The sequence below is a fragment of the Tupaia chinensis genome, unplaced genomic scaffold, assembly GCF_000334495.1.
Source record: "Tupaia chinensis unplaced genomic scaffold, TupChi_1.0 Scaffold000049_1, whole genome shotgun sequence".
Taxonomy (NCBI): domain Eukaryota; kingdom Metazoa; phylum Chordata; class Mammalia; order Scandentia; family Tupaiidae; genus Tupaia; species Tupaia belangeri.
Window position 1 is genome coordinate 827251 of NW_006159507.1, and position 16670 is coordinate 843920.

General features: G+C 47.5%; 1 protein-coding gene across 1 annotated transcript in view; it reads right to left on the reverse strand.

Moving 5' to 3' along the window:
- Positions 1 to 14348: 14348 nt before the first annotated feature.
- Positions 14349 to 16670, reverse strand: part of MOCS3 (molybdenum cofactor synthesis 3) — a 2789-nt gene continuing 467 nt past the window's right edge. Inside the window, exons 2-3 of the mRNA XM_027775199.1 lie at positions 16362 to 16660; positions 14349 to 16161 (exon numbers count right to left, since the gene is read on the reverse strand). Coding sequence (XP_027631000.1) covers positions 15184 to 16161; positions 16362 to 16660 — 1277 coding nt within the window. The 3' untranslated portion in view covers positions 14349 to 15183. The remainder of the gene's footprint in view (positions 16162 to 16361; positions 16661 to 16670) is intronic.

Consider the following 16670-nt stretch of genomic DNA (forward strand, 5'->3'; position numbering starts at 1 on the left):
CAGGAACTTCAGCTCTACAATCTGCAGCTGGAGCAGAAGCTGCAGGAGGGAAAGGAAACCTCCCCAGCAGGCAGGCTCTGCAGCCAAAGAAGTGCCCCGTGAGAGGTGGAGTCCTGGGTGACCACGCCTGGCACAGGACACTGGGCTCAGAGGAGGAAACGTGAAGAGGTAATGGCACGGGGAAATGCGGGAGTCCGCACTGCTGAGGCTGCTGGGACGGCTCTGGCTGCTCAACCCGAGGGCGCCCTGCCTGCCCAGGTGTATGCGCCTGTGCCCATGACCCTGCTTGCTGACACTGGGGCGGGTTGTGGCCTGAAGGCCTCTGGGGGTCCCTCTCTCTCTTTCTGTCTCTCTCTCAGAGAAAATAGATGAACAAACAAACTTTAAAAAAATAACCATAGTGCTCTTCCTTTCTCCGCCATCGTGGTGTGTGCAGTCCACTCGGCTCTTTGCCCTGTCTTCTCACAAGATTTTCAGAGTCAAGCGGTTTCTGGCCAAAAAACAGAAGCCAAATCGTCCTGTTCCCCAGTGGATTAGAATGAAAACTGGTAATAAAATCAGATACAACTCCAAGAGGAGACACTGGAGAAGAGCCGAGCTGGGTCTAGGAGGACCTGGACAGGATGTGGCCCACGTATTTATACTGTACCAAGGTCACTACAGGCTGAAAATGGTCACCTGACTGGACACGTGCTTATTGGGAAAAATGATACTTCACTTTGTCTCTAAGTTCTGTATCCGTAGGTCGGTTCAGTAATATGTGAGACCTTTAAAAAACAAAACAAACAAAAACAAACAAACAAAAAAAACAACCATAGCAACAACAATACAGGCTTTGGACCAGCATGGGCTGCCTAGTTGCAGATCCTATTTCTACCACTTTCTAGCTGTGTAGACGTAGACAGATTACTTAGTTTCTCTGTATCTTACTTTCTTGTTCGTTTGATCTTTATATGTTTTTCTTGTTATCATTTGTTTTAATAAACACGTTTTTCTTTCTTTTTTTTTAAAAAAAAGTTCATTTATTTCATGAGGGAATAAGAGAGAAAGAAGCATTCTCAACAGGATCTCACACCTCGATACCCCCAGTCGTCTTTTCAGCCAGCCAGGCTGTACACACGCAGCATCTGGCATGTGCGAGTCAGCCCCCGGACTGAACCCTGGCCTCCCGTGTGGCTTCCAGCAGTGAGAGCGCAGTGCTCCCCCTGCACCACCACCGCCTGGCCCATGCCTTAGTTTTCTACCTTGCAAACAGGGATAATAATAGTACCTAACTAATGAGTTCTCATGAAGATCAAATAAGTGAATAAATACAAATGCTTAGGATGGTATTGCAAACAGTAAATGAAGCTAGATCATTATTTGTATAAATTATTACTCTGAGTAGGAAGGAAAATAAGACCGTCATATTTTCCTTTATTTTTCCCTGCCATAGAATGCATGTGCTCACAGTGAGGGGTGGAGGGAAGAGGAGAAGCTAGAAAGCACCCCCCAAGGAGGATGACCATGCCGCAATCCCTTCCCCTTTATTCTCCTCTCAGGATCTTGGGCACGCGTAGATAACTGGTGTATTCCTCAAGCCACCAGGTCCAGGACTCAAACTGTGCAGTTGACCGTGTGGGCTCCAGCTGCCCCAACCACCACGCCATCTGGCTAGCTCAGCCCCTCATTTGTGAGAGCTTTGCAAGAAGATGGAAATACCTCAGAGCCAGTCTCTGAGGAAGCGGACATGGCTCAATGGCCTTTCTGTTGAGTGTGATGAATGAAGAGCACCAACAGTAACCTTTGGAGGGAGATTTCTTCTAGGTCAGGGGTCAGGCAATCATATCCTACACCCCTGGGGGGGTGGTTGGGGGATTTTGGTTTCCTTAGTTTTTTTTCTTTGTGGTAGAGCACATTGCACTCATGTGAGGATCTGTGCCAGAGGCAGAGAGGAGCACCCTCCAGGGGTCTGACCACATGAGGGTCCCCTCCTCCAGCCCTCCAGCTCACCAGATGGTGGGCACTCTCTCGCACGCCTGGTGTGTTTCAGGGTGGCTAGGCGGGCTGTGAGCTCCATCTCCCGTCCCTGTCTCCGTGTAGCTCCAGCTCCCCCTGCGCAGTGCATCCTGGCCCTGCAGCAGCACAGGCCCCCACCGCCCACTTTGGAAAATGACCTTATGTCAGAAAGCAGCCCCGCCCCTAGTCTTAGACCTTACAGCTTACCCAGGCAAGGTGATCTCCTGTCTGCTCTCTGGCCCTCTAAAGGAGCCCGCTGACTCCGGCTCCGGTTGGATTTAAGTTTACATGTTGGGACGTGGGGATGTCCATCGCAGGCTGCCTGCTCCCTGGTGAAGCGGGTACCAGCGCTATTTCTGCTGTGTCTTTAGCAGTCGTAACGCGAGCTCCTTTGGCAGGACACAAAAGCATCCTTCTGCCTGGGAGCTGCTGAGAGCTGGAATTGGCAGTTTGTTTGGGTATTTTTTTTGGAAACAATGTAGTGGGCCCAGGATTGGGGCTACTAATTTCTTCTTTCTTTTTTAGTCACTCATAAATACAAAATTTTATTTGTATCTCATTAGTGTAGAAAGACCACAGTGCTTTTCCTATCACAACACTCAAGTCATGCCAAGTTACTCAAATAATTACTTATCTACCTTGACTAAACAAAACAGTGCAATTTAATAAAAGATATACCAAAGACAGAGTTCACAAAATTCATTGTCAGACCAAAGAAAGAAAGAAAAAGAACACAATCTATGCTGGATAGGAACAAACTTCATGGTAATAAAGGGGAAAAGTTTTATCATTACAAAGGTACAGGATGTTTAGACAGACTCATTATGTTCTTTCATACAGTAAGATGTATCCCTTTAAAATTTCTTTAAACAAGATTTGTTTAGGGCAGCAGCCATGTTGGAGGTCTTTTTCTTTCTTTCTTTCTTTCTTTTTTTTTTAGAATTATTTATTTAATTCTTAAATTTATTCATCCATTTATTATTTTAATTCGACCAAAGAGAGACAGAGAGAGAGAGAGGAAGTGAGAAAGCAAGCCACCAGGTCCAGGACTTGAACCGTGGTCGGCCATGTGGGAATGTCCAACGCCTTAACCACCATGCCACCTGCTGGTCCCATTGGAGGTCTTTTTCTATAGCTTCAAAAACATTTCTTTTCAGGGCTAACAGATGGTGCAGTGGTCATATCACTGGACTCCCACATGGCCGACTGTGATTTGAGTCCCAGACCCGGTGGCTTGAGACACACCAGACACATGTGTGTGTGCGCGTGCGCGCACCCAGGATCTCAAGAGGAGAATGGAGGAGAAGGGATTATGGTGTGCCCCCACCTTAGGGGGTGACTCTTCTCACTTTCTCTCACACTGTCTCTGTCTCTGTCTCTCTCTCTCTCGCCAGCAAGCACACTCGCCCTGTGGCAAAAATATCTACCAAAAAAACCTTCTTTTTTACTGAATCTCTGTAGTTCTTAAAAGTACAGGGTATAGGATATGGAACCAGCAAGTAGAGTGGTGGTCAAGGCACTGGACTCACGTGTGTGTATATATATATATATATGTGTGTGAATATTTAAATATATATATATATAGAGAGAGAGAGAGAGAGAAGGTATGTCCATTAGGAAGCCGTGAGAGAGGTTTTGCAGCCTTAGACCCAAGCAGACACCAACCCTCTACTTATCTCTCCACTTAATGAGGAGAAAGGTCCCAGGAGACTCTTTCAACCTCTGAGATAGTGAAGGAAGCACATCTGCTGGAGGAAACAGCTCAGGTTGCAATGGCTGAAAAATCCTTGTGACTGAGACCAGTAGGATGAGAAATTAGAGAAGATGAGTTTGGATTCTAATTGCTTGGGTCTTACAATTGATAAAGGTCAGGGGATTTGAGTCCAGCCTTTAATTCCTTTGGACTCCCATTGACTTGTACTTGCAGTTACATGAAATCTTTGGGCATTCATTTGTCCCAAGGAATATAATAAAAACTTGATGTTCAAATGTGACCATAGTGTTGGCTTTTATTATGAGAGTATATTTAATCCCATTAGCAACCTCTGATAGGCCACCTTGGACAACAAAGATGGACCTAATTTAAGATGCTAAAAGAAATAGAGAACTCATTTTCTTTTTCTTTTTTATTTTTTTTTTTTGAGAGGTTTTTGCTATAGGGCACGTGCTCTCGCCAGACAGACAGAGAGAGACATAGAGACAGAAAGCGAGAAATCACCCCCCCAGGGGAGATGGTCACACCGCAATCCCTTCTCCTCCATTCTCCTCTCGGGATCATGGGCACGCACGCACACGCGCCCGGCGTGAGTTCTAAGCCACCGGGTCCAGGACATGAACCGCGGTCGACTACGTGGGAGTCCAGCGACATAGCCATTACGCTAACTGCTGGTTCCCTAGAGAATTCATTTTCAATGAAGAGTCCTGAGTGGCCTCTGGGTGGGTTCAACCAGTGTGCTTTTCCCAGCCTGCTGCTGAGCCAGGCAACCCAGAGGATGCACGCTGGGTGGCACTGGGGCCCAAGGAGGCAGGGCCGAGGGGCCAGACAGGGGCGCAGGAGTAAAGCACGAGGCTCCGTGAGGCTGATCCTCATGGGTAGGTTCTGGATTTTTCCCGGGGAGCTGCCTGAGTTCTCTTGACCTGCATATGTCCATGATCTGGGGTTGGCTGAAGCTGTTGGGGGTGCTATCTCTCTATCTCTCTGTCTCTTTCTTTCTCTCTCAGAAGAAATAAAATAATACAATAAAGTAAAAGGGCAGAGCCAGGACTAGCATGACAGACCTCTAGCCTCCCGAAGGAACAGCCCACCACTGGGTATCGATAGGCTTAACGGGTATGCCTAATGGTCCAAAGAGAGAGAGGGCCTACAGGAGGACGCCTGCATCCCACCAATCTGGCTTCCATAAAGCATGGTCCTCAGGTTTGACTGTAGATTGGATTCCCCTAGAATCACAGGGTTGCCAGATTAAGCAGATCTAAAACCAGACGTACTGTTAAATTTACATTTCAGATGAACAACAAAAACATTGTTAATATAAATTTTCTCATGCAATCTTTGGGTCATACTCAGACTGAAAATATCTATGTGTAGTGTACCTAAAATGCAAGTAAAAAAAAAAAAAAAAAACAAAAAACAAAAAACAAAAAAAAAAACAGCGCCAGACCCCTAGGATTGGGCCTGACTTGGGTTGGAATGCTGCCTGGCAACAGCGCTTCCCAGCGTTCTGCTTCCTGAGCAGACAGGCCACTCTCTGCCCTCCCTCCCCGCTCGCTCACACTCATCCCGGGGGAGGACGAGGGCGATGGAGGCCTCCAGATGGCGAGTTTGGAGAAGGAACTGGGCGCGTGTGCTCTGACTTCCTCTTTCTTCTTTTTGGGATTCTGGTGAATGGCAGGGCAGCTGGACCCTCTGGAGGGTCCCCTGGCTGAACAGTGCATGAGGAGGCCAGGAAGAGCATGCTGGCAAGACTGGCCCTACTTAAAGCATGGTCCCCGCACAGTCGTCTTAGCTACGAAAGTGATTGTTTCTTTACTTGTGATGTGGGCATGTGGGAGAGAAAGAGGCAGGAGAGGGTCCACCACAAGGTCTGGCCACACCTGGATTCCTCCTTCCAGTCGTTCAGTCCTTCGGAGCGTGGGCACTCAACAGGTGCCTGGCATATTTCAGGGGGACCTGGGTGGGGATTCGAAATGCCGTCCCCGTGTGGGATCCAGGCCTCCCGTGCAGGACGTTATCGCTGCACCACAAGCAGGCCCCGACGGCGAGATGGTCGTATTTATCTACATAACTTGAGCACCTCTTTCTCACTTAGTTTTGAACCTGAGTTTGAAAGAAAAAGAAGAACTGGCCCACAGGCCAGCAGGTGGCCTAGAGGTTGAGGCGGCTGGATCCCTCATGGCCGACTAAGCAGTTTGAGTTCCAGACTCCGCAGTTTAAAAATCATGCTGGGTGGGGAACCAGCAGTTAGCATAATGGCTATGTCGCTGGATTCCCACGTAGTCGACCGCGGTTCGTGTCCCGGACCCGGTGGCTTAAAACTCACGCCGAGCGCGTGTGCGTGCGTGCCCAAGATCCCGAGAGGAGAATGGAGGAGAAGGGATTGTGGCGTGACCATCCCCCCTGGGGGGTGATTTCTCGCTTTCTGTCTCTATGTCTCTCTCTGTCTGTCTGGCGAGCGCACGCGCCCTACAGTGAAAATCTCTCCAAAAAAATAAAAATCATGCTGGGTGTGTGGGCACAAAACCCCAAGAAGAGAATGGAGAAGGGATTGCAGCATAACCATCCCCACGGTGGGCATTTTCTAACCCTCCCTCTCTCTGCTTGTGGCCAGACCATGTGCCTGATAGCAAAAAGTGCAAACAAACAAACAAAAACCAGCAAAAGCTTCCCATGTGCTATTTGCGCTCCTCCTTGGCATGGCTAATTCACACACATTCTTCGTGACTCAGTTCAAAGGTCTGTTTCTCCAAAAAGCCTTCCCGGACAAAGGCAAGTCCTTTGACATTTATAAAACCTCTGCATTTTTTTTTTCTTTCTGACCTAGAGCAAAACCGTCATTAATGGAAGGAGAATTTCTGAGTCTCGGCCCAGGTGGCGTGTCTGTACTGTGTCTTGTAGGTCTTGTAGGATGTCCAGCAGCTGCCCTGGCCTTGCCCAGTTGTGATGACTAGAATGTCTCCAGACATGGCCAGTGTCCCATGTTGTCACCGTGTCTGGGCCCAGCTGGGGGAGTGTACACAGTCCTGCATGCAAGAGAGCCGAGCTCTTAGTTGAATGTTCTACCTTGGCCATCATGGAACTCGTTTTTCTTTTTTAATCCTTGATGTAAATTTAATTTCATTAACCCTTACAACAAATGCTGTGACATGTCATTTTCCATCATGTGACAAATTATTGACTGGCAGCTTTTTTGTTTTGTTTGCCAGAAAGAGACAGAGTGAAAGAGAGAGGGGAAAAGCTCCCCTAGTGGGAAGCGGTCACACCACAACCCTTTCTCCTCTAACACACACACACACACCCTGCATGTTTGCATGTTTTTCAAGCAATCAGAGCTGGGATTCAAACCCCTCAGTCAGCCCTGTGGGATCTAGCTCCCTTTCACCACAGGCCCACGAGCTGGCCTTGAAATTCTTAGTTTTTGAGCAGGAATTCTGTTGTTAGTCCTAATTATGTACCTCATTTTTGAATGCTTCCCTCCTGCAATGATGGGGCCTTGAGTAAGCAAAGAGTGTGTATACCTAATTCACCCCCAAATCTCATGGGCAGGCAAAGAAAAAGATGCTCAAAAACCATCTGAAGGCAGGCAGTGAGGGAGAGGCAGAACTGAGGCCCTGCGGCTGTCCCAGATGAGGAACAGACGGGAAGAGGAACCTCATCCACGGGCATATGCTGCTCTATTCATCGGCTAAGCCTTCCTTCCCACGGCTGCAGGAACATTCTTCTAAGCTCCTCAAGCGTGTCGAGCAGCAAGTGTACCCTGTGTGGTCTGCGGTTCTCTCACGTGGCCCTCCATATGCCGTGTCAGCTGGCCGAGCAGTAATCCCCGGATGCAGTAAGATGAGGCCCGTGCTTGAGCCAGAACGCTGCATTTCTGAGCTCTGTTCGTTCAACGCAGGGCCTCCCGTTGCATTCATTCAGGTCCGTTCAGGTTGTTGTCCATCTAAGAATCGGAGGGGGCCAGTTGCAGTTCTCATGGGCAGACAAGCTAAGAACAGCTAGGCAAGTAGAAGATTGTGAGCACCATCAAAAGGCTGTTTGTATGAGTAATTACACTCGGGGTGGGGACTCAAACTTCCAATAGCTAGTGAAGAGAAAAAATGTTGGCGTGGGGCTTCGTCTTGAAAATTGAAAGTAAGATGCCTAATCATCAGTTCATTTCTGCTCATAGCAGCCATTTTCAACATGGTCGTGGCTTGCAGTGCCTGAGGGTGGGGAAGAGCATGAAGGAGGCTTTTGGGCCCCTCTGACATCCTATGTCTTGGTCTAGAAGGGAATTGGTGACAAGAGGTTGTTCAGCTCATGAAAGTTTACTTAGGCTATGTGTACTTTTCTCTACCTAATTCTTCAATTAAATGTCTGTATGTGCTATGGGTCCCAAATTTTAGGAGCTGTTGTATTCATTGCTCTCTTAGTTGGTTGCTATCAGCAGCCAACAGTAATAGTTTTGGCTTAAGTCTATGGAGCTGCTGTCCTGTAACCGTGGGAGTACAAAATATCCACTGTATTATCCTCCCCTTTTCTTTCTTTTTTTCTTTTCTTTTCCTTCTTTTTAAATTTGCTATAGGACACATATGCTTGCCAGAGAGAGAAGTGAGAAAGTGCCCCCTACAGGGCATGGTCATGCTGCAATCCCTTCTGCTCCATTTCTCCCTCCTTGAGGGATTTTGGGCATACACGCACATATGCCCGGCACGTTTCTCAAGCTGCAGGGTCTGGGACTCAACCTGTGCAATCAGCCATGTTCATTCCAGCTTCCTTCACCACCACACCACTAGCTGCTCTCCCTTTCCCCAGTGTCTTGTATAAAGAGCAGACTTGGCATGTTTCTTCTCGCATTGCTTATCCAGCTATTCTATGAGCAAAGCAGAGGATTAAGTACATTGACGGGGGAAAGCGTGTTCTCATTTGCTCTCCCAAGGACTCCCATTTGGCCTTCATCACCATGCACGTCTCAGTAGGTAACATCCACCCAGTCCATGTGCCTGATAGCACAGGGTTAATGAAATTAAATTTACATCAAGGATTAAAAAAGAAAAACGAGTTCCATGGTCTGGCCAGGTGCTCAGACCAACCCTGAGTCATGCTGGAGCCTCTCTCTCTCTCTCTCTCTCTCATCTGATCCTTCAAAGAGCTCCATTCCCAAGATACATCCCAACCTACCCACTTCTTTTCCCTCTGCCCCCCCCCGCCCAATCCCAGTGGGTAACTGGGTAACAGCCCCCAAAGATGTCAAGACAGAACTCCTGGAGCCCTGAATATGTCCGTTTGCATGATTAACAGAGACTTTAGAGGTGTGATTAAAAATCTTGAGATGGGAGAGTATTGGGGATTACCCAGGGGCCCCAGTGTAATCCTAGGAGTCCCCATAGACAGAGGCAGGAAGGCAGAGTCCAAGCGTTAGAGTTTGAGTTTGTTTGGATGGACATTACAGTTAGATTTAGAGTTAGAAAGGAGGAGAGCCATTAAGGGAAATTTTGAGAATTGGAGAGAGGGCATTTGAGAGTTTCACGGTAAGGGGGAGTTGGGAGTTCTAATAAAATAGATGCAAACAAATTGGAAACCTGGGCCTTTGCACTAGATCAAGGTTCCTAGGCCTACAGACATGAGCAGTGGTTTCTCTATAGAGAAACCATAGAGTTTGAGGAGGAAATGTATAGCAGCTGTTGATTAATAAATTATCCTAAAAGTCTTTTGATAAAATTACTTTATAAAGAATTATTTTATTTAATTTTATTTATTGTCATTACTTGTTTGTTTGTTTTTTGTTTGTTTGTGTTTTGACCAGAGAGAGACAAAGAGAGAGAAGGAAAGTGAAAAAACAAACTGCCAGGTCTAGGACTTGAACCACGCTCAGTCACATGGGAGTCCATCTGCCTTAACCATCACGCCACCTGCTTGCCTGATAAAATTATTTTAATAAAATGTTCCAAAGAGTCTTTGTATATCACTCTTTGGCAGCAAAAATAAAGGCAATTTTTTTGAGAGGTTTTTGCCATAAGGTGCATGCGCTCGCCAGTGGAGAGAGAAAGTGAAAATCACCCCCTAGGGGGATGCCCCGGTTGGAATTCCCCTCTCCTTCCTTCTCCTTCCAGGATCTTGGGCATGCACACACATGCTCCTGGCATGATTTTCAAGCCACCAGGTCTGGGACTCGAACCATGGTCAGCCATATGGGAGTCCAGTGACAATCACTATGCCATCTGCTGGCCCCAATAAAGGCAATTTTTAAAAAAAATTTGTTATAGGGCGTGTAACCTCATTAGAGAGAAAGAGGGAAAGTTAGGAAGCACCCTGAGGGGGGATGGCCATGCCACAATCCCTTTTCCTCCATTCTCCTCTTGGGATTTTGGGCACATATGTCCACACACTTGGCTTATTTTTCAAGCCTCTGGGTCCAGGACTTAAATGGTGCAGTCAGCCATTTGGGACCCAGCTGCCTTAACCAGTATGCTACTCGCTGCCCAAAGGCAACTTTGCGGAGAGGGAAGGCCCACTTGCTCTTCCCTTTTACAGAGAACAGTGGAGAGGGGTGTGAATGTGGGTGCACTGAGTGAGTGAAAATTGTGGACCACCCACTAGGCAGGCTTTGTCCATTAACACACAGTATGTCAAACTTATAATCCTGGCTCAATAGACTAATTTTTTTGCGGTGATCGAATTCTACAGATTTCTTTTTGTCAACATTTTTACTTTGTTCTTTTTTTCTTAAGATTTCTGGTGTACATATTAGATTACTCATAGTTATTATAATCATTCTATGGTGACTAGCCTATAAATACAAATGAAAACCACAAAATATGGGTGTTAAAAAATTATTTCAGTGGCTTTACATCCCCCCCACCACCACCACCACACACACACACTCATATCTGCCAAATTTAAAAAGATCCACGTCAGTTGGGTTTTGTTTTTGTTTTTATTTTGGTATTGTTGGCCGTCCCCCATGGGGGGTGGTTTCTCGTTTTCTGTCTCTCTGTCTCTGCCTGTCTTTCTGGCAAGCACACACGCCCTATGGCAAAAACCTCTCCAAAAATAAATGAGAAAATTTAAAAATTAAATAAATAATTCTTTTAAAAAAACAAAAGCCACACCCCTGTTACGGCCTGCAGCATGTATGATCTCTTCCCAGCCTCTCAAACCTCACCCTGCTGCACTTCCCCCAATTGTTCACAACCCAATTTACCTCTCAGTGTCTCGAACATTCCATTTGTTCTATTGGCCTCAGGTCCTTACACATTTTTCTCTCCCAGGATAGGACTGTTTTCTAGGTCTTTCATAAGTGGCTCCTTCCCATCACCCAGGTTTGAATTTAATGTCGCGTCCCAAGAGGCTTCCCCAAATTAACCTGTCCAAAACAGATCCTCTCTCATCATCCCAATACATCCGTTTCATTTCTTTAATAGCACTTATCACTAATTGACTTGATGGTTTGTCTCTCCCATTTAAATGTAAACTCATGACAAGAAACCTCTTGTCCATTTTTATCCTAGCGCTTAAGTTCAAATCCCACTTCAATGTAAACACCTAATCACAATTGCCAGAGAAAAGAGAATTTTAAAGAATGATCTGGGTTGGGTACTGATTATCTGTCATAATTCTTTTTTTAGTCGAAGAAAAAAAAATGTTTTCTTTATTCCTAAGAGCACATGTGCATGCACAGTAGAGACAGAGACGCACCCTCCACAGGTCTCAGTGCCACTCCTCCAGTCTTCCAGCCTATTGGATCTTGGGTACTTATGTGAGCCTGGCATGTGTCAGGCTGACTTGACTGGGGATTCGAGCCCCAGTTGCCACATGAGATACAGCTGTTTTGAGCAGTGCATTACCACTGCATCACTGAGTCAGCCCAACCTGTCATATTCTTTTCTCTTTTTTTTTGAGAGATTTTTGTTATAGGGCATGTGTGCTCACCAGAGGGAAAGAAAGTGAGAAATCACCCCCCAGGAGGGATGGTCACACCACAATCCCTTCTCCTCCATTCTCCTCTTGGATTTTGGGCATGCACACACACATGCCTGTCTTGGGTTTTAAGCTGCCGGGTCTGGGATTGAAACCACAGTCCAGCAACGTAATCATTATGCCATCTGCTGGTCTCAACCTGTCATATTCTTAACAGCTCACTTTTTGAAAAAAAATCCTTGGGGGCCAGCAGGTGGCATGATGGTTAAGGCACTGGACACTCCCACATGGCTGACCACGGTTTGAGTCCTGGATCTGGTGGCTTGCCTTTTCACTTTCCCTTTCTCTCTCTGTGTCTCTATCTGGTAAAATTGAAATAAATGAATTTTTTTAAAATCCTTAATAGGAAAATTCCACATCAAGAACATTGCCTCTTTTAATGCCACAAGGTGCAAAAGAGAACGTGCTCTCCCCCACCAGTATAGCATGACCAGGCTGCAACCCTTGATCCTTTATTTCTCCAACCTGTCAGGATCTGGGGCACACGCGAACACAGCCAGCATGCTTTTCTTTTCTATTTTGAGAGATGTTTTGCTATAGAGCATGTGTGCTTGCTGGAGAGACAGAGACAGAGAAACAGAAAGTGAGAAATCACCCTCCTGGGGGGAGGGCCATGCTGCAACCCCTTCTCCTGCATTCTCCTTTCAGGACTTTGGACATGTGTACACACATACCTGGCATGAATTTCAAGCCACCAAGTTAGGGTCTCCAACTGCAACTGACCATGTGTGAGTCCAGTACCTTAACCACTACGCCACCTGCTGGCCCCTCTAGCATGTTTTTCAAGACTCTGGGCTGTGACTTGAATTACAGTTGATCATGTGAAATCCGGCTCCCTTTGCCACTAAACCATGGTGTTGGCCCATGAATTCTGCCTCTGTTGTAGAAGTCAGAACTCAAGTCCTCTTCTCTTACAGCTGGGATGTACACATATGACTAGGTTCTGCCTACCAGATACCCTCGTAAAACTGACCAGAAATAACAACGTAAGTGACACTGCCATGAGCCACGTGGGCTGAAGCTCAAGTGCTGGACTTTCTGGAAGCAGAAGGGGCCAGGTCAAGTGAGACTGGAGAGGCTATGACAGCAATTTTCTCTGTCCTTGATGAGGCTGCATGGCAGACAGTGTTCTCACGGGGTCAGCTACATGCATGATTTGTGGCATCACTTCTGGAAGGACAGTCTTGAGTCTGTCCTCAAAATTCTCAAAAGCATTTCCAATCATTTTAATAGGCTCTTTCCACTCCAATCAGCTTCTGTTGCCTGGCCCCAGCAACAGGGTGTGCAGGAAGTTCAACTGCCTAACTTTAGGACCTAAGTCTTCACAATGTGAATGTGTCCTTGTGCCTACCTATGGGCTGTTTCCTGATATGAATCAGAATCAGTTTTTCCTGAACAAGGAGCTGAAAGAACAGGACAACCACCTTTGTTCACTCCAGGTATCATTCATTTATTTCCATAACCCCCGAGAGAAGCAATCATAAGAAGCCCGTTCCATCTCTGGAACAGAAGAGTTTACCATACTCTGAAGTATACCCATCCAAAGAATGAGCTACAGTTTTTCACAGTTAAAAGTAATGACTATATTAATTTCAAATTGGAATGTTAAATGATACACTTTTGTCATAAAATGAGAGTTCATAACAGAGGTTGCAAACTGGTGAATAAATCTGGCCTGCTGAGGGTTCTGTCTGGCCCACAGTTTTGGTTAGTTTTTCCTTTCTTGCAGAGATAGAAAGACTTCACAGTTACATCTGATTTTTGCTTTTCTCAAGAAAAAACTAAATCTGACGATCATGGGCATTCATACGACAAGCACTGGAGAGCACAACCTCTTTAGCTAAGCCCCATGTTCTTCAACTAACCAGTATGCACTCACACACCGTTTACTTTGTTTGTTTGTTTTTGAGGTTTTTACTGTAGGGCACATGTGGTCACCAGAGAAACAGAGAGACGGGGAGATAGAAAGTGAGAAATCACCGCCCCCCCCAGGGGGGATGGCCACACCGCAATCCTTTCTGCTCCATTCTCCTCTCAGGATCTTGGGCACGTATGCGCACGCGCCTGGCATGAGTTTAAGCCACCGGGTCCGGGACTTAAACCGCAGTTGGCTACATGGGAGTCCAGCGACATAGCCATTACGCTAACTGCTGGACCCCCGTTTACTTTTTTTAAAAGAGATTTTTGCTATAGGGTACATGCACTCACCAGAGACAGAGAGACAGAAAGTGAAAAATCCACCCTCGGGGGGGATGGCCAAGCTGCAATCCCCTCTCCTCTACCCTCCTCTCGGGATCTTAGGCATGCACGCACACACATCGGTGTGAAGTTTAAGCTGCCAGGTCCAGGACGCGTACTGTAGTTGACTACATGGGAGTCCCACAGTGTAACCATTACACCATCTGCTGGTCCCCTAAATGTTTATTTTTAATTTTGTTGTATATATTGGAAGCTAGGCAGGCCACCTACCATTTCGTTAAAATATTCAACATTAAAACATAAAAACACTGGGGCCAGGAGATGGCATGACGGTTAAGGCGCTGGACTCCCACATGGCTGACCACAGTTCAATTCCCAGACCTGGCAGCTTGCTTTCTTACTTTCCCTTTCTCTCTTCTGGTCAAATTAAACAAGTAATAATTAATAACAAATAAAGTCAAATAAATAATTATTTTTTTAAATCTTCATTTTATACAGCTGTAAAATGTTGGCAGATTAAATCAAACTAAAATCAAATTAAAGGAGAAGGGCAAAAGGTTGGCACTTGGTCTTTAAGATCCTCAAGCAAGCCAAACCACAGTAGACAGGTTAGAAAATGTTACATGTATATAACAAAAGTTGGATTCTGAAGCCAAGTTAAAACACTTCTCCAAGACATATTCTACAATTTGAAGTAGAAATGAAACCTAAAGAATGTCTTAATTAGCTGACCCTAAATATATCATCTGTGATCACTATGCTAAGACTACACTTACCACATCTTAATTCCAGGCATAAAATGATGACTTAGCTTTTGATTGGGGAAGATGGAAAAAAATGCAGGACAAGTAAATGATCTGCAGTTAAAATACAAAATCCTGCCATATTATGCTTCACATGTTCAAGACACCTTTAAGAGCTGAAAACAAGTGTCAGCAGGTGGCATAGTGGTTAAGGTGCTGGACTTCACATGGCCAACCATGGTTTGAGTCCTGCACCTGGTGGCTTTTTAATTTTTCTTCTCCGGCTCTTTCTCACATATGCCCTACAGCAAACTTAAAAAGAATATTTTTTTAAAAAAGCTGAAACCAGAAGACGATTCTCAGAAACAGTATTATAATCCATTAATAAATCCAATACACTACAATCAAAGAGCTCCTTATAAAAAGGAGCCTGTGTATTCACAGATACTGTACAATCCCAAACTTTTCTCTATATTACTTAAAAAAAAAAAAAAAGAAAGTAAGTAAATCTGTCTTTGAGGTATTAAGACATTCTACCATCTTTCTCTCCTCATTATTCCAGTCACCTCAGTACTGTGGAAATGTTCCATCGACTTTGGCTGCCCAGGCCATGAGACCCCCAACCACATCTTGAACTGTTAAAGAGTCCAACTCCTGAACTGCTGTTAAAGACTGCAGGATCTTCACGGCTTTCTGGGAGTCATTTCCCAGTTTGCAAATCACGTAGATGGAGAGAGAAGTACCTTCCTGTGTGCCACGCTTCCCTGCCCGGATTGCTTCTCCCAGGAGTTTCATGCTGTCCACATCCCTCCGTTCCAAATGTTTCAAAGGGATGTGCAGGGCGTGAGGCAAACGACAGATGTCCACCTCCACCTGAGGTCTGACGTCCAGCAACAGGTGGGGTGTCCCAGAATCCAGAAGTCTTTTATAGTCACTGACAGAAACTCGCTCCTCCGGGCTCAGTAACTGCAAGGAGCGGCACTTATCCGTGGCTGAGGAGCCGCAAAAGGCTTCGTAGTCCTGCAGGTCGGTCACAGTGGGCCGCTCCCCGCACGCTGCACAGTCAGGCCTGCGGCGCCGCAGCCGGATACAGCGGAAATGCCCTCCGAGGGCGTCAAAGAGCAACAGACTGCCACTGTAGGAGGGGCCCATGCCCGCAGCGATCTTCAGCACTTCCAAGGCCTGCAGGCAGCCCAGGACTCCAGTGACGACACCGAGCACCCCGCCATCCGCGCAATTGGTCACCGTCTCCGCTGGCGGGGGCTGGGGGAACACGCAGCGATAGCACGGCCCCCCGTCATAGTGATAGACTGTGATCTGGCCCTCGAAGCGCAGGGCGCTGGCAGACACTAGAGGGCGGCCGGCCAGCACGCAGGCGTCGTTAACCAGGTAGCGAGTAGGGACGTTGTCGGAGCAATCGGCCACCACGTCATAGCGGCGGACCAGGTCTAGCGCCGTGGCCGGCGTAAGCGCTAGAGCGTAGGGCACGCATTCCACGGCTGAATTGAGGCGGCGTAGCGAGGCGGCGGCCGACAAGGCCTTGGCCTGGCCAGCCAGTGCCTCGCCATGCAACACCTGGCGGGCCAGGTTACTCGTCTCCACCACGTCGTAGTCCACGAGGCCCAGGCGGCCCACGCCGGCCGCTGCCAGGTACTGCGCCAGATGGCAGCCGAGCCCACCGCAGCCCACGACCAGCACGGACGCGGCGGCCAGGCGCAGTTGCCCCTGCACGCCCAGGCCTTGGCCTGGCCAGCCAGTGCCTCGCCATGCAACACCTGGCGGGCCAGGTTACTCGTCTCCACCACGTCGTAGTCCACGAGGCCCAGGCGGCCCACGCCGGCCGCTGCCAGGTACTGCGCCAGATGGCAGCCGAGCCCACCGCAGCCCACGACCAGCACGGACGCGGCGGCCAGGCGCAGTTGCCCCTGCACGCCCAGCTCGGGCAGCACCAGCTGCCGGCTGTAGCGCAGGATCTCGTCTCGGGACAGCGCGGCCTTGGGCGGCAGCGGCGACACCGGAACCGGCCCCGGTGGCTCTGGGTCACCTGCCGGCAC